Genomic DNA, 18,935 nt, shown 5'->3' on the forward strand with positions numbered 1-18,935 from the left:
CAATCTTCCATGTTCCGCATTTCACTTACATATTTGATTTGTCTCGAAAAATATGTCTTCTTATTTTTTTTAATTAAAATTTCCAATATATTGCATCCAAGTTCAAAGCAGCAGTAATTTCACTTTAGAAACAAAATAAAAATGGATGATCCTTCAGTTTTGACATTTCGAAGCAATTTCAAAGTTTTCGAAATCGATCGAAATGAAGAATATCCTATGATATTTCATTTCACGTCAAATAGAAAAGTGATTTCAATTCACTTTGTTCGGAATGCGATCATGAGCGTTTATAACAAAAATAATGATAAGTATAGCTCAAAAACTAGGCGTGATAAGAATAAATCTGTAAACTGTTTTGAATTCAGCACATGACAAAGTTCGAACGAAATATAGTATTTTTTAAGGATGACTCAACACCTTGCTGTTTGCATACAATTTTTGGGATACAAGAACTCTGAAAAAAAAAACACTGCTTTGAATGTGAAAGGAGGAGACAGCAGAACGAAGCTGTTGAGAGCAGTAAAATGCAACTATGCCACTTTCAGTACCGCAGCACAGCGCTTCACTCTCGACCAAAAATGAATAAAAATGATATACCCTCTTAAAAAATTTTGAAAAATTTTCTAGCCCCCTCCAAATTTTTTTCTGGATACGGCACTGGTGACCGGGCCAAATGGACTTGAAATTCGCATTCAGCGGGTCAAAAAACATGGAAAGATAGGTCTGGTTCCTGGTACATGACACTTTTATTTGTGTGCCGGTGTAATTGTAATTTGTAAACAGTAAACAATTCATTGGTCCTCCATCGCTGTTCAAATATTATATTTAAAATAAAACAACAGACTGTGTTAATAATTATTTTACTGCATAAAGAATATATACATTATAACTTACACTCCATTAAAACATACTACATCAATGATATTACAGGTTCATCGTGTTTCTAGCTGCCTTTAAAAATTAAGTTCTAAAGCAATAATAATTAGTTTACACATATGCAAAAAATTGAATTCAAAATTATTTAATAAAAACTCGTATCTAAATAAAACATATAATTCGTTATTATTTAATTTTCGGTTGGCATTATACAGATAATTAAAAAAATATGTGTTAATTATAAAACAAATACGATTTTTGAATTCATTATGCTGATCTTTATTGACAAAAAAAAAAAGAAGAAGACTAGTACACTTATTTTTAGTTGCTCTTTCATTAATAAATAATTTTAACTTTTTTTTTTAAAGATTTATAACACATATACTTTACGTACATTACATATATATTGGATTGGAAGTTGTATCTTTTTTTTTTAAATAATGATAATTGTACTTTTGCGTGTGTAAGGCCTTGCACTGGTTTTTCCTCTTATACATGCTTTATTATTTGTTTTCGTGCGAAAAAATATCAAGTGTAAAAAATTATTTATAAATTAATTAATTTAGGTGCTGTGCAAATTAAACTAATCAAAAAAATATTTATTCAATAGAAAATCTTCAAGTGTGTGCTTTATTTTTGCAATTTTTCTGTTTTTTTTTACATCTTGTCTACCAAAAAGTTGTTATTTTTTCGCTGAAAAATAAACTTTGGCCAAGCAATCGTTCTGAGGTAATTTATTACAGGGTTTTTTGTTTACTGTTAATTTGCGCTTCAAAAAATTTAATAGTCTGTTTTTTTTGTCGTTATAAATAGACAGAAACAATATATATATTTAAAGCATTTAAAAAAAATTGATAAAGAAAGTAAAAAAAATGTTAAACATAATAATAAAATAATAACTAAATCTAGATATTAAAAAAATAAGAATAAAAGAACAACAACAAGCTGGCAATGCGAACTACATTAAGCCTACAAAATATTCAATATCATGCTTTTCAACATGGTTGCATATTTGAAAAAAAAATAACATGTTGTTTCTAAATATTTCGGTTTGGTTGCTGCTCAGTGGGAAGAACTTTATTCGCAAAAGAAACTATAGCTGTTGCTGGCTGAGTAATGGCTAGATCGCAAAAGACGTGACATTGGTTATCTTTTGAGCTGGGCGACCGTCGTGCAACGAAGGCGAAGATTGTCCTGGAAAAAAAGTAATATTGAATTAGTTTGCTTATAAAAATAGTTTAAATAAAATTATTACTTTTTGCTGACTGTGAGACCTTCATCTTCAGTTCTTACACTCCATTGCCTATGTTCCGGATCGGTACCACAGAATGAAATATTATGAGCGGTATAGTGTTTTCTGAAATTTAAGGACATTTTATAATAATTAATAAGTCAACAGTTAATCGCAAATATGTACATATATGTATTAGGGTGGGTCAAAAAAATCGAAATTTTTTTTTTTGATTTGGTACTCCGAAAAATCGATTGCTAGACCCCTCTAGAATATACACACCAAATATGAGCTCTTTATATTAATGGGAAGGTCCTCCGCTTTGCAATTTTCCATTTTTACATCAAGCTTCTACTAAAAAAAAATAATTTTTTTATTAATTGACTTTTTAGCAAATTTCTTTTCATATTCTTGTAGGAAATTGAACGCTCTACAAAAAAGGCCTTATACACTTTTTTCGTTTATCTAACCGTTGAATAGATATTTGAGGCCCAAAAATCGAGAAAATCTTTAAAAATTCGTTTTTTGTTCTTAATTTTGTAACAAATTGAAAAATTATAATGATCAAACGCGCAAGACATATTCTTGTTGAAAATTGATTGCTCCACAAAAAAGGTCTTATTAACTTTTTTCATTAATCTAACCATTCTAAAGATATTCGAGGTCAAAGTTAAAAAAAAATATAAAAACATTTAATATTTTAAAAAAATTTCCAATTCACTGAAACTTTATTATTTTCAAATTAGCAAGATATATTCTTGTAGGGGCTTGAACGTTCTACAAAAAATTCCTTGGAATGAAATTGATTGCTTTAACCGTTTAGAAGATATTCGTATCCAAACCAATGCTCACTGATTTCAATAGTTTTCTTATGACCCGTATGCATTGCGATTTGGATACGAATATCTTCTAAACGGTTAAAGCAATCAATTTCATTCCAAGGAATTTTTTGTAGAACATTTAAGCCCCTACAAGAATATATCTTGCTAATTTGAAAATAATAAAGTTTCAGTGAATTAGAAATTTTTTTAAAATATAAAATGTTTTTATATTTTTTTTTAACTTTGACCTCGAATATCTTTAGAATGGTTAGATTAATGAAAAAAGTTAATAAGACCTTTTTTGTGGAGCAATCAATTTTCAACAAGAATATGTCTTGCGCGTTTGATCACTATAATTTTTCAATTTGTTACAAAATTAAGAACAAAAAACGAATTTTTAAAGATTTTCTCGATTTTTGGGCCTCAAATATCTATTCAACGGTTAGATAAACGAAAAAAGTGTATAAGGCCTTTTTTGTAGAGCGTTCAATTTCCTACAAGAATATGAAAAGAAATTTGCTAAAAAGTCAATTAATAAAAAAATTATTTTTTTTTAGTAGAAGCTTGATGTAAAAATGGAAAATTGCAAAGCGGAGGACCTTCCCATTAATATAAAGAGCTCATATTTGGTGTGTATATTCTAGAAGGGTCTAGCAATCGATTTTTCGGAGTACCAAATCAAAAAAAAGAATTTCGATATTTTTGACCCACCCTAATATGTATGTACTATGTTTCATTGGTGCTGGCAAGATTCCCAGGAAAAATTCATGGGAATCCAATTCAGATTGGGCTTTTAGATCAATTGATGTGTGAGGTGTACAAATTATAAAAAGATAGCAGTAAAAACAGCATTTTGGACGTGCAGCGGCCATGAATGAAATTGGAAGAGCAAAGGAAAGCAAGATTTTTTTCATTTCATAAGTGAAAGTATTATTTAATAACAATTTGGATGTTTTGGCACCTAGGCCAAGGTTGTAATTCACATTGCACGTTTTCCACATATGTACACTGTGGCGTATACGTGCTTTTTTTGTATTTATTTTTTGTATTTTTTTAAACTGCATGTAAAAGAGTGGGGGGAAGAGAAGACAATGGATCACGCTAGAAATTTTATGTTTATGTTATCTGACAAAATAACAAATTATTTAAAGTATTTCATACTGCTGCAACGAGAACTTATACAACCACGAACGAAAATAGTTTTTGGGCAGAAAAGAAAAGTTTCATAACTTAAATTTTATTTTGGACTAATTTAATTATATTCCGCATGATGTAGAGGAATTTTTTAATGCGCTGAGATATGTAACTAATTAATTTATGTATAAATTTATGTATTAATTAAAATATGTATAAAAAAAATCCTTTTTTTCAGGATGCAAATTTTTTTTTGGTTGTAAATTCTCTTGTCTCTAAAATGCCTACACATTTTTCAAAAAAAAAGATTGGTTTCTATGTCATTCTTAACAAATTTTTATTCGATGCATGATAATCAAAATTCCAAAAAAATTTATCGACCAACTTCCAGATTTTAGTTTTGAATTTCGTACATACAATTTCCTAATCAGTAAGACAAGTCCTAAAAACGAGATAGGTCTGGAATCGAGTATATTTTTAGTGTTAAACAGTGTAACAGTTCAAAAATTGTAATTGTTATATGTTTCAAAATTGGGGCCATATTTTTGACAAAATACACAGATTCTGTTTGTTTAATCAAAATCGTTAGATTCGTTTTCGAAAAAGTATAGATTTTCCATATTGGTCATGTGAAAGGCAGTTGAAAACAATTAAATTTCCTCTTTAAGGAATCAGCAAAAAGTACCTACCAAGTTTTAACCAAATCTCCTTATTGATTTGGACTGTTTGCCTGGTTAACAATATTTCGTTAGAATTTTAAACCGAGTAGGTTACCGAATTCAATGATTTTTTTACACATCGGGCATTTTAGTCCCTCTTGCACTAACTCTTCTCTTCAACTTTGCCTTATGTATATAAAATATAATATGAGGATATTCCTGCAAATGATTTCGGAGTAGACATAAGGAGATGTTTTATAAGTTTAATCATTAGAAAATGAGCAGGCAGAGTTTAATCATTATACATATTTTGAACTTAAAAATGAGATCGAGATTTACCTAAAGAACTTCTGCCGAGTATTGTCTGTTAAGGTAATACCCTGCTGTGCAACCTTGAAGTGAACTTCTGTTGGTTTCGGAAGTGGGACAGTTGAAAAAAGTTGTGCAACAGCTCGACGAACTGCTTCCTCGCCAGTAAGAGATTCTGTACCACAAGAATATAAGTAGAGAACATTGCAAGCTGCACCTTGTGTAAGTAGCTGCTTCTGTGCTGGTGTATGCATATTAACCTGTTGAATGTCCTAAAAAATAAAAAATTAGGTAGTAAAAAAACAATAAAATAAACAGAGTGTTCCTAATACTTACGCTATCTGGAATAAGAAGACGACATGGCAGTGCCAATTGTGTAATTGAGTGCTGATAAACCAAAGCTGAAAGAGATGAAAACACTGGTTCATTGGCACATCCTTTCAAGCGTACACCACGAGTTGTTGGTTCTACTAAGAAATGGCGAACAAGTTCATCACTTCCGGGTGATGCTGTAACTCCTGGCGGAGGTTGTGCAACTCGTACAACCAATCCGTAAGCATTTTTAAATGTTGTCGAGTCGCGTACTATAAAAGTTCCAGGAGTGGCATTACGAAGAAGATCTATAGCTTCTTCGCGCGACAAATTGGGCTTGTACCAGAATTTCGATGAATCGCGAACAAATCTAAGAAAGAGAACAGGAATTAGAAAAACAAAGTTAAATTTACTGCTGATTTTGACAAAAATATATGTATTTTGTTTGTTTCACATAATGAAGAATCGATTTTACTTACTTCACCAAATGAGGAGCAACCTCTTGGGGTTCACTGTTTGCATTTGATGCATTCGAGTTCATGCGAGTTCTGTAAATCGTGTCATTTTGATTTGAAACCTCTTGGAACAGTCCTTTCTGGGTACCCCCATAGATATCCTTGCTGTTTTTTTGTTGAAAAGTTACACTATTAGTGTGATATTGAATGAGATTTATTTAACAACTATTTGACAAACATGCTTTAAGGTGTGTTTGATAAATTTTTAAGGATAATTATGTGATCGATGTTAAAATTATAAAATTTAACTCCTTTCTTTTGTTGTTGAGTTGATTTAAAAAAGAAAATGTGATCCAATTTCGCTGCATGCTTAAACCAATATTGCGGAAGAACACAGTTTAGGAGATAGAAAAATTATATATTATAACTAAGACAACTTAACTAGAAAACTAACGAGAAAAGTTAATTAAGAATATTTGAACAAGAGTTTTTTTAATTAAATTTTTTTTTAGTTGTTTAAAACTTATACGCTGCTCGATGCAATTTTGTGTATTGCAAAACATCGGTTGATTGATTGATAAGGTACAAGAAACATACGAATATTTACATATGTACCAAAACGAGCATACAGGGTGTCCCAAAAGTTAGCGTCGAAACGAAAACGGTAGATAGGGTAGGTGGTGACAGTTATCAGAAAAATAATAAAAAAAATCGCAGCCATATATTTTGGGAGTTATGGGCATTTGAAAAAAAGTCGAAAAAATGGTCACCCTGTGACGGTTTTTCATGTGACTACAAATCTAAATTTTTCTCATTTTTTTCTTTTGTTACGGAACCTTGAATAACCCTGCTATCAAATGCATTCAAAAATTTTAACTCAGCTACATCAGTTTTAAAGAAAATATTACTTTTTTACCCAACTTAGTACTAAAAAATTTTACATGACTCTAATTCAATGAGCCGTAGTGTAAAAAAGATGCACTACGATGTTTCGGCAAGTTGCCTTAAAAGTTGGTGTGTTCAATTCTCTTTTCAAAATGGTATAACATTGTTGGGAATATTTCATAAATAACCGAGATAAAATTTTTTTTCTTAAGAAATCCGACTTTTTTTTTAGGTAATTTTTCCATATTATTTAAGTTTTTGTATTCTGAAAGGTTCTGAAAAGGTACAAAACTTGAATAATATGAAAAAATTACCTCATAAAAAAGTCGGATTTCTTAAGAAAAAAAAATTTATCTCGGTTATTTATGGAATATTCCCAACAATGTTGTACCATTTTGAAAAGAGAATTGAACACACCAACTTTTAAGGCAACTTGCCGAAACATCGTAGTGCATTTTTTTTACACTACGGTTCATTGAATTAGAGTCATGTAAATTTTTTTAAGTACTAAGTTGGGTAAAAAAGTAATATTTTCTTTAAAACTGATGCAGCTGAGTTAAAATTTTTGAATGCATTTGATAGCAGGGTTATTCAAGGTTCCGTAACAAAAGAAAAAAATGAGAAAAATTAAGATTTGTAGTCACATTAAAAACCGTCACAGGGTGACCATTTTTTCGACTTTTTTTCAAACGCCCATAACTCCCAAAATATATGGCTGCGATTTTTTTTGTTATTTTTCTGATAACTGTCACCACCTACCCTATCTACCGTTTTCGTTTCGACGTTAACTTTTGGGACACCCTGTATAAGGATATAAATATATATGAAGCATGAAGATACTCTTGCAAGACTTGGTGTGCGAAACTCGTGAAATTTTTTTCGGGATTTGTGGGAAGATTTTAGGTCTGTTTGGGTTCTGCCTAAAACACTTTTTTAACCCAATTCCTATTTAGGTACTCTGAAACTTTGTACTTTTTCACAAAAAGAGCTCTTCGAGAGAGAAACCAAAACAAAGGTATCATTATTCTGGTTAGTTAACCAGTTATGGAAAAGTAAACTGTTTATTTATTTATTTTTCAATCTAAGTCAATTGACAGATTAAAGGAGAATGGGCAATTTTGTATGGAACTTGGACGTTCCGCGGCCAAGAATGATATTGTTATTCTTTGATGTAGTTAAGTCTTACATACATTGTGCAGAAGTTTTATCCTTTTAACGTTCTTCACAAACGGATAAAATGCATTTTTGCATTTAAAAGTTAATGCAGATTGTCTCAATGTTTAAAATTGAACGTGTATTTTAAGTGCAAGATATGATGTTCTGTCATTTTCCCTGAGCCTGAAGACCTTTATCTTGGATATCCAACTAATAGAACCCAAAATATTGGCTTTTTAAAACATCAATTTCGAGTCTATTTTAAGACTTTTTTTCTTCAATTTTTTGTTTGTTTTTCCTTTTGGAAACTCAAAAACAAAATCTTGAAGTGGTTGGCTTAAAAAGTTCATATTTTAAGTTCCATTGGTCGGATATTCAAGATTGAGGTTTTCAATCATAGAAAAAATTACATAAAATCATATTTCATAATTTTATTAAAATAGTAATTCAATTTGCCCTTCGCATATTGCTCTATGCATTAACAACACTAATATTGCAATATCTTCCATTTCAAATACAATACAATGAAACGGCCATAGTAAAAAATTTTCATACGTTATAGTTCTTTCATTTGATACCAATTTCATTACTGGCCGCCAAACGTCCAAATTGCCCATTCTCCTTTGTTAAAATCTGAATAACCCTATATTATAGTTAACTATTCTCGTATAAGCACATAGTTTTCCAGTATTTAGAGTTGCTTTCGTGCAAAAGAATTTCTACAAATAACAAACTTTCCAATTAAACACTGGGTGTCCTCAAAACCTCACCCACATCGCAGTGGTGATTTTGGAACACCCTGTATGTTCAATACATTAAGATAATACAAAATTATTTCATTCAGACAACAAACACAACATAAAATCTAACCTCCTGTCTAATGTCGAAGTTGTTGATTTAATGCTCCTCAATGACCATGTCGAATTATATAGACGTCTTTTGATTAAAAAAAATATGATTTTTTTTGTTTACGATAAAAAATTTTGAAAAAAAGCATTCAAGAAAAAAGTAAATGTTAATAAAAATCGCATATTTTCAATTCTTATTTAAAAAATAAATAATAATATTTGTGAAAGTAACTTAATTCTGAAATTTTGTAAAATTTACCGTTGTGGTGTTGGACTTCTTGGTGGAATACCAGGACTAATGTTGCCATTATGAAGCCCATATGGAGTTCGTGGAGTTACAGGAAAAGCTGGAGTTTCTGGACGTGGAGAACCAGCTATTGATAAATCTTGATCGGTTTCTGACCGATATGAAGAAAATGATTCTTCGCGGACCTGAAATCAAAACATGTGCTCAGTATTTTTTTTGTATGGGAAAGGAACCATTTTTAATATCCTGAAGGTTTTTCATTGATAAATAAAAAAAATAACTTTATCAGTTACAATATTTTTTTTGGTTAGTTTTTAATAAATTGTTCTTGACTTTTCAGTTATTTGTTTTTTTTTTTTTTTTTAAATACGAAACGCATCCATTTCACAGAATAAGTTTCTCGTTTATAAATGAAAAACGTTTGGCATAAAAATTCATGATATTTTGTGGTTTTGGAAGATTTCCAATATTAAACAAATTTAGCAAATCAACATAAATATAAAGCCAAAAACGAAAATTCTGAAAAGGTGAAACATGCTTTATGGGAAGTGAGAGTGACTATGAGTGAATTACTTACCTGCTCATGCCACAGTGCTAAATGATTGCTTCTATCTGATGGACTAGGCGATATGGATGAGCTTTGATCTGATTCAGAAAGTAACCTTTTTTGTAAGTTATTTACATTGCTACAATTGCTACTATCGCTGCTGTTATTACTCAAACTGTCACCATAACCATTAGCTAAACGCTGATTTTCGAATCTTGTGAATTCAGCCAAATCAGCAATGACGTCAGAAAGTTCTTGATTTGCTTTCTGATTGTTCGAATGAAGCTCCTCAGAATGATTTGTCGGAATATTTCCATTTTCATTGACATCATTAACGATATGTTTTTCTTGTTTATTTTGTATCAGCTGTTGATTCATTAAGTCTGTTTCTACTGCCAATGTGGCTAAGAGCTCTTCCAAGGCACTTTGGCCATTCTGAGCTGCTGAGGTATTTTCAAAATTTGTACTTTCCTTATGATGAATATGATTGCTCGAGATTTCGATATTATTGGCATGATATGGCGGCATTTTGTAATTTTTTGAATTGTAACAAATGTTTTGTTTATGATTTATATTATTATTGTTAGAAGTATCAGTGGAATTATAATCTATGATGGTTTTGTTGTCATTTATTTTAAGGTGAATCTCATTTATGGTACTATTGGTGATATTGGCGTGGTTATTATTATTATTAACGACACTAACATCTGAATTGAGATTATTGTTACAAGAGATAGCACATGCTTTAGCGCTAGCAGCGTTTAAGCTATTCGTTTGGACATTATTTGTTTGGTTATCGGACTCCTAAGTTTTGAAAATAAAAAAATTATTTATATCAAGACTTAAAGTTTAATTCTGATGTATAAATAAAATGCACAACTGGGTCGCACGTATCTGCTCTTGTGGTAAAAGTATCTTTAAAAAGCTTTATGTGAAAAAAATTTAAGGGCTGATCATAAAACGTTATTTTCTAAGGAATTCATAAGTAATGTGAAAAACTTAAAATTAGTTTTTTAATAATTCCTTAAACATCATTTAAATCATTTTGATTACAAAATGAAGATACTTTTTGGATTCTTGCATTAAAAGGAACTTTAAGAACAAAAATTTTAAAACCGTTAGAACCGTTTTATGAACAAAACATTTTTTAACCTACATACATAATTTACGAAAATTTTCATCAGAATAGGTAGGTACACAAGTTTTCAAATGTTGATCAATCGTTTTTCCGTTATAAAAAATTTATTTTGAAAAAACAAATTGATTTCTTTTATATCCAGAACTTATTTTGTTTTTATTTTGGTAAATTTTAATACTATGGTTGCTTAAAGGCTTCTGTAAACAAATATTTTTTTTTCAAACCACAAGAAAATTCCGAAATTAAAAAAAAACTTCTATTTCAGGTACCGTTAATAACAGTTAAAAAAATATTTTTATTTTTCACAAAAGTGTAGGTACTCATATATGTACTCATAACCTATCATTGACAAAGATTTTTTCTCTTTTTTCTTTTTTAATCTATAATCTTAATTTGTAAAATTGTTATCATCGTTTTACATAATTTTAAAATACACAATAATAGAAAAACAATAATAATAAAAAACATTATGTCCATACAGAATCCTTAAATGAATTTATCCTTATAAAATTAAAAAAAAACCTGACATTTTAACTAAAGACATCTCAAAATCTCAAAGAAGAATAGGTAATGTGAAATGTAGGTGTTGTTACACAATTTCGTGATAAGATTTCACAAAAAAAGTTTTTGTAATTTCTATATTTTGAATATCTAAAAAAACGTAATGACACGAAATACATATATTTGACATTAGATTTGAATAAAGGATACCAAAAATTCTAAAAAAAAGTGTATAAGGAAAATGCAAAAATGACATTTATCAGTCTTATTGAAGTGCAGTTCAATTTTAGATAATTAAGGGTATCTAAACAGTGTTTAGGTTGTTTCAACACTCCATGGAAACGTAGTTCATACTTTTGCGGAAAATCAGATGTACGAGTATATCACAACTATACAACACGGAGAGATTTTCTTTTATTTCGGTTAAAAAAATTGATTAGTTCGATGTTATGGTATTAATAAGAACAGAACAATAAAAGAACAGCATAAACCAAAACAACAAAGTACTTACCAATCTTGCCCGTCCGTTACTCATAGGCGATTCTGCCAATGACAGCAGTCCATTTTGATTTTTATTACTACTAGTGTTATTTATATTACTGTTACTGTTACGAATATTATTGCTTTGTTGTGCGTGTGCAATATGGCCAAGTGGAGAGGCATTTAAAATAGCGAGTGGCGATAATGACGGTGACTAAAGTAAAAAATTAATAAAACAAAAACAAGGGTTAAGGTTTGATATTAAAAGAAAAACAAAAAAATAACACAATATTAAAAGAAATATAATTAATTCTAGTTCTAGTTTATTATTTTATTTTTATTTTTGAAATAGCAGCAGGGAGAGGTGTTATACATAAAAACAAAATAAAATATACACTTTCAATAAGGAAATACAAAATATAGGTGGGTTTTTATAACCGTTTAATTTTTTTTATGAGGAGCTTTTAAGTAAAGTTTATATATTTTTTTATTTAGGGCCAATTTTTTCAATAGTCAGATTAACCTCAGATAGAGCTTATTCCTAGGATATTGACATTTATTCTTCTGATAGTCTAACTGACGATTGAAAAATCAGAGCTTAAACATATAATAAAATAGTAACTTTGAGCCAGGCCTAGTGACTAACAACTCTCAAGAATTCTTGTGTGCGTGTAATTAACTTGCAAGAGTTAAAGGGACCAACAATTTACTGCAGAGTCCGAACGACTAAGCAGAGATGCACTCTTTCATGACAGTGATAGTCTTGGAGCCTTTGTTAATTCGTAGGAAGAGGTAGTATGTAGCCGTGAGATTTTTTAATTTTATTTTAGGTGGTGGAGGATGGTAATCGAACCCACCCTCTGGCGCTCTAGTCCATATCATCTAATCATAGCGCAACAAGGTAGGTACTACTTCTTCCGATACATAATTAACAACAACATTAAATGTTGCTTTTATTAAAAAAATACTGGAATTCGCGGTTGGCAATTACACAAAACCAGTTTGGGGCAAAATTCAATACTATTTAGAAATTAGGTTACAAGCGACACAATTTCGAAAAAAAGGGGAAGAGAGCTCTTAATTTTGTATGCATTTTTTTCTGTATTCATGTAATTAGTTTTACTTCAACTGATTTAAATTACAAATTTAAACGTTATAAAAACCACATCCCATCAATTAATACGGTACTTTTGGTAAAAAAAAAAAAATATAAAAATGAGACTAAACAACCTTCATTTAGAAAACATACAAAACAAAACAAAATAAGTTAACTCACTCCAAGTTTTTCTTGCTTAGCAGTCTCATGGGAACGTTTCACAGCGACAAATGGTCGCTCCTTAGTGACAGTTTTTGTTGTCGTGCTGATTGTATGATAGTGACGTTCTGGCGAACTAGTAAAATACAAAAAAAAAAAAAAAAACAAGACTTTGTTAAATATCAATCATTTCAGAACTATATTTGGCATTTTTACCTGTTCGATGTGTGGTACGGAGTCTGTACATGAAGCGGCCTTCTAAAATCGACCTCATCAAAAGCTGCTGTATCGCTGGCATAGCCATCATATCGTGCATTATTTCTCAATCTGTTGTTAATAAAACATATAATTTGATTTTGAACTTTTGTCGAATGAGTTGCAAAAAAAATATTACCTCAGTGGTCTATTTTTAATTTCAGTGTGGATTTCTTCAAAATATTTTCGATCATCTTTTAGCTGTGCATTTTTCTTTGCGCGTAGTTTTTGTTGTTGCAACTGAAGCCATGTTTGTCCGGAAAGTCTGAAAGAATATAATTGGTAGTGAGTAAAAGTGTAGGAAGCGGGAAATATTTAAATTATTAAATTATTTGAAATTATTCGTTTAAAGGCCATAAAAAAATGTAAACTAAGCAATGACTTTACAAACAGATTCTAGCAAATAACCTATTTTTCAGTTATATTAGTTCTAAAAAGAGAAAAATTTGATTTAAATGGATATAGGCCAACATTGCAAAACTATCTTAAAAAATAAAAAATTGAATATAATATTCAAATTCTTAAAAAATAATATCGATACACAACACATAGGTAGTTTGTTTAAATCACTCAATCTAAATTACCATTGAATGAACAAGAAAATGCAAAAAAAAGATCTTTTAATGGAGTAGATTATTCCAGTTGAAAAATTAAGTAATGAGAACAAGCTTCATAAATCAGTTATGCCTATATTCTCAATTACATGAAGCTATAATAAATTTTAAAGACCAGATTGATGATTTAGGTAGTTTTAGTTCGTTTTAATGGCAAAGTTTCTTACTTTCCAGCAGTACAAGGTCCATAATCTACTAGAACTGTAAGAAAAATATGTGTTCGTTATTTAATTTTCACTTCTGTAACTACTAGTGATGAAACGTTGCTTCCTAAACAATGTTGTTACTCGTATGTTTCCTTATTGGTCCTGAACAAGTATCGAAACACACGAAACTCATAAAATATAAAATATACGAGTAACTACCAGTAACGACGAAACGAAAACGCAATGATATACTCAATTATTTGCATACGTTACGGTATCGTTATTATAGTCAGCATTTACATTTAAAGATTTTTCCGCGTAAACTTTTTCAAGAAGATTTGAATAAGCAGGTGTCGGAGATACATTTGACATTTAGTTTTTAAAGGTCTGTATCTTCGAAAACTGTTAATTTACCAAACCAAAAAAAATCATAGTAGAATGAAACCCATTGGAAAAGAAGGTGAATATGATAAAAATGAAAGGAAAAATAAATAACCGAGTTTTTGGTTTTTTATTCTTATCTTTTTCAAACAAAAAAATTTGTCTACGAAATTTTGTGAAAACTTACCTTATGTCCCAAATACACTGTATTTTTTTTTGATTTAAAATATTAATTTTTTCACCTTATTTTGACTTAATATAAAAAAAAAACACCATCATTTTTTAACTACCTATCTCGTGGAAAATGCAGTGGTGCATTTTATGTTCAAAAATGTATTCAAGGTTATTTTACATGTTTTGGTTTTTAGAACAAAAAAAGTGGAGAATAGGCTAAATTCATAATAACAACCACAATGCGAAAGCACGTTTTATATATGAAATATTAATAGATAGTTTGAGTTGCATTTTTGAAAAATTAGTCACAACCTTCGTATATTTAAATTACTATTCTAAAACCAACAAGGTAGTTTCGCACACGACTTCAAAGTATAGAAGATCATATACTTACTCAAACATTTTTTGTTATTGCATTTCATGAATCAATAAAAACCGATAAAGCATTTATTTGAAAATGAAAGCCGTTGATGTATTATTAAAATAGAACACCGTTATTATAGAACAATAGCAATGGGCCAAAATGCCCAGTGTCTTTTACATGTAAAACGTATCCTTTGATTTTTATGGGTAGTCTTATGAGGGCTTTTTCATTCAATTTCAATTTTGTTTTATTGAACATACTATATACAATTGACTTAAGCTTAACTTATTTCTAATAAGATACATTGGTTGATATAAAATTTGTTGGCACATATGGGGCCTAATCTATACAATGGATAAAAGATAAAATATATATAAATATAGTACATGAATAGGCTTAATTTTACAAGTCTGCTGACTAGGTTATCCTCGGGGTGTTCCGTCCCGGTTGTCCAATTGTGGTATTGATTATGGTGGGTTGGGTGGTATGGCATTTAGCCGCGGTAGTAGGCCGATTGCGTATCGGCGTAAAAGTAAACTACTTCCTCGTTGTCGGTTGGGATTATGTGCTCATCCAGAATATCCAAAGCACTAAGGTATCTGGGTTCGGGATGTCGTTGTTGGGTTCTCATGCTTCTCATCAGCTGATTGGGGTGGTTGGCGATGCTTCCGACAAGTTTCTTTGCAGATTAGGGCTTTTTCATAAGAATCGCCGATTGTACCGAGAGACTAAGCAGTTTCGTAAAATAACAATATAAGGACCACCTTAATGTACAAATAGTTAAATGATGATTTCTCTCATTCTAAACTTGATCTTAAATGTCTCCAATTGTTAAATTTTAACTTTCTACCTCTCAAAGAAAGGACATCATGTGTACCTACATACTCGTATATATGTTTTTTTTTTATAACAAAACAAGTAAAAGTACTGCCATTTTCTTAAAAATATTGTGGAATTCAATAGATTAATTTAAAAATATTCACCCGTGAGTTTATTTCTACAAATAATTATCATTATTTTGTCTCGTAAATGTCCATGTAACATGACACATCTTTGACCTAGTTTTATGATCATTTTGTTATTGAGTCATTGCATTTCAATCAAGCATTGATATAAGTAAGAGACAGAGATGACTCGCACAGAGAGTTCTCTAAAGGAAACTTGTCTTTAATGTTTTCATCTGTCGATGTTTAATACTGGTAGTATCAGGATTACGTAGTAGTCGCGTCAACATTGATTTTTTTTTTATTTAGTTGAATAAACATAAGAACATGATAAAGTTATATTCGTATACATACATATGTATAAATGACGAAATAAATTATGATAAATATCATACAATTGTTGAATGTTTATAGAATGAGTCTTTTTTATTTTTATTTATTTCGTTAAATACTAACGGTACAGATTATACAGATTTAAGATTAACATTTAACATTGGATAAAAAATCAATTTTTAACGATATTGATTGAAAAACATATTCCTTATACTCTGTGATTTAACAATATCATTACAGGAATTAATAAGAACATAGTTTTTATTAAATACATTAATTAACAGATTGAGAGGACTATAAGCGCCATAGTTTGATCTACTAAAGATGTTACAAAGTGACATTTGTCTTCTTACACTATAACGACTTACTGTAAAATTCAATCGGGAAAGGACCGATGGTGTTGAAATCGAACCATTAATTATTCCTATGATAAAACAGAACTGTAAATACTCTCTATGAGCAAAAAGAGATGGCAGATTTATAAGTTCTAATCTATGAGAGTAAGGTGGTATTACAATTCTATCTGACCAGGGAAAGAAACGTAGACAAAATCTCATAAACCTTCTTTGAACGGATTCTAATCTGTTGATATGAGTCGCGTAATAAGGTGCCCATACAACACACGCATATTCAAGAATTGATCTCACAAACGAAACATAGAGGGTTTTAAGGACATAAGGGTCATGAAATTCACGAGTAAAACGTTTAATAAAGCCAAGTGCCTTATTAGCCCTTTTTATTATATAATTAAAATGATCGATAAATGAAAGCTTTGAGTCTAATACTACTCCAAGATCGGTAAAGCTAGACAAAATACATAAATCAGAGGAATTAAAGTTATATTTATGGACAAACAAGTTATTCTTACGCGTAAAACACATTGACTTGCACTTCTCAACATTTAAAAAAAGACGATTATTATTGCACCATTCCCAAAATCTTTTCAAGTCATCTTGTAAAAGATCACAGTCTAATATTGAGTTAATTTTTCGAAAAATTTTCACGTCATCAGCATAAATAAGAGACATAGAGTTTTTTAAGACAGACGGAAGATCATTAATAAATAAAACAAACAGTAAAGGACCAAGATGGCTACCTTGTGGTACACCAGAGTTGACAATAAAACATTTAGAACTTTCACCTTTAAAAATAACACTATTTAATCTATTTTTGAGATATGAATCCAACCACTTAAGAAATTGATCGTTAAGACCAATTCTTTTTAATTTATTGAGAAGTATTTGATGATTAAGCTTATCAAAGGCTTTGCTAAAGTCTGTAAAAATGCAGTCAACTTGTTGATTCTTCTCAAATGCATCAATGCAGAACGTCTTAAATTCTAATAAATTCGTTGTTGTAGACTTTTTCTTAACAAAACCATGTTGATTATCACATAGAACAGAAGTACAATGAAAAGACAAAACATCACAAACAATTGATTCAAACAACTTAGGAATGACAGATAGTTTAGCTATAGGTCTATAGTTAGTTACTAAATTTTTGTTACCTTTCTTGTGAACTGGGATTAGAAATGAGTTTTTCCAAAGAGCTGGAAATATTGCACTATTTAATGATTGATTAAAGAGTAGAGACAAAGGATACGACAAATATATTGCACATTGTTTTAACATAAATGAAGGCAAGCCATCAGGACCAGGACTAAAACATTCATCTAACTTTGATATGTACTGAAGGATAGTTGTCTCAGAAATTGAAAAATCAATAGAGTTAAGGTGTGAAAACTCATCAATAGTGAAAATATTATTTGTATCACAAGAAGAATTATTTTCAAAAGCGCATTTAAAGTATTCACTAAACATATTGGATATTACCTCAGGGTATTGACTTGTAGAGTCAAGATAGCTCATATCTGTGGCCACAACCAATAACCGCTTAAGTGAGTTAAGATAAAATTTTTTGAGAGGTTTTATGATGCTACCCAATGCTAAATCTACATCTTTTTAATTTTTTAACTATTAAAAACGATAGATTAAAACTATCTAGATCGAGTTAAGAAAAGATTGAGTTATTTTTGAGGCAAATTAAAAAATGCGGAGCATTATTGTAAAACTAAATTTTGTTTTTTTTTCGACTTAAGCGGTTATTGATTGAGGCCACAGATATTACTTGGGTAACCGTCGGATTTCCTCTTACAATTTACGTATTTCCAAAAACTACACGGGTTAGATTTTAATTCATTTTCAGTTTTTGATATAAAATTCGTGTAAAGAAGATTTGAGTAGTTTATGAATTCATTTTTTAGTTCATTATAGTTATTTAGTAAATTAAAAAGTTGAGAAAAATTACATTTTTTAAAATTAAATTCATGCTGATTCTTACAATGAGAAGATAAGGAACTGATATTTAAATTCAACGAAATAGATAAAGCTGGATGGTGGCGATCTTCCTCTACTAGTTTTGTTTCGCTTATTAGGACAGCTCCGTCAGAGTTGATGTCGTCAGAAAAGAAAATTAAGTCCAAGGATTTGCCAAATTGATTTTTGATCCCACTTAATTGATTTAGTCCGAAAGATGCCATCCCATCGATTAGTTGAAATTCATTGCTATTCTTCGCATTTATAGGGACAAAGTAATCAAATTCATCTGACTTGACCCATTCAAGGTTAGACAGATTAAAGTCTCCGATGACGATAATTTCATCATTATGATCAATTTTGCTATGAATAGTTTCAAGACAGTCATAGAGCTTCTCATATAGTTCACAGTTTGAAGAGGGTGGAATATAGCAAGCAACGATATATAAATCACCAGATGAAATAGTAATTTTCACGCACATTATTTCCAATGTTGATTCCAAAAAATCGTCGACAAGATTGCAAAAGAGGCAGTTACGTCTTATGTTAAGACACA

General features: G+C 30.1%; 1 protein-coding gene and 1 long non-coding RNA gene across 17 annotated transcripts in view; one reads left to right on the plus strand and one right to left on the minus strand.

The window, feature by feature from the left end:
- Positions 1–844: 844 nt before the first annotated feature.
- Positions 845–18,935, minus strand: part of LOC129910267 (uncharacterized) — a 204,531-nt gene continuing 186,440 nt past the window's right edge. For 10 of the 16 annotated variants that reach the window (XM_055987573.1, XM_055987571.1, XM_055987579.1 and 7 more), the window contains 12 exons: positions 13,248–13,373; positions 13,070–13,180; positions 12,875–12,989; positions 11,630–11,812; positions 9,510–10,283; positions 8,945–9,117; positions 8,708–8,773; positions 5,822–5,986; positions 5,367–5,712; positions 5,061–5,302; positions 2,132–2,233; positions 845–2,070 (listed from right to left, as the gene is read on the minus strand). In XM_055987573.1, the coding sequence (XP_055843548.1) occupies positions 1,914–2,070; positions 2,132–2,233; positions 5,061–5,302; positions 5,367–5,712; positions 5,822–5,986; positions 8,708–8,773; positions 8,945–9,117; positions 9,510–10,283; positions 11,630–11,812; positions 12,875–12,989; positions 13,070–13,180; positions 13,248–13,373 (2,560 nt within the window). In that variant the 3' untranslated portion in view covers positions 845–1,913. The remainder of the gene's footprint in view (positions 2,071–2,131; positions 2,234–5,060; positions 5,303–5,366; positions 5,713–5,821; positions 5,987–8,707; positions 8,774–8,944; positions 9,118–9,509; positions 10,284–11,629; positions 11,813–12,874; positions 12,990–13,069; positions 13,181–13,247; positions 13,374–18,935) is intronic. The other 6 variants (XM_055987572.1, XM_055987575.1, XM_055987574.1 and 3 more) reach the window with 6 other exon arrangements.
- Positions 12,878–13,214, plus strand: LOC129910268 (uncharacterized). Its single transcript, XR_008771493.1, has 2 exons — positions 12,878–12,992; positions 13,049–13,214. It is a non-coding gene; the product is annotated as an uncharacterized LOC129910268 (long non-coding RNA).

Source organism: Episyrphus balteatus, chromosome 2 (genome assembly GCF_945859705.1).
Source record: "Episyrphus balteatus chromosome 2, idEpiBalt1.1, whole genome shotgun sequence".
Classification (NCBI taxonomy): domain Eukaryota; kingdom Metazoa; phylum Arthropoda; class Insecta; order Diptera; family Syrphidae; genus Episyrphus; species Episyrphus balteatus.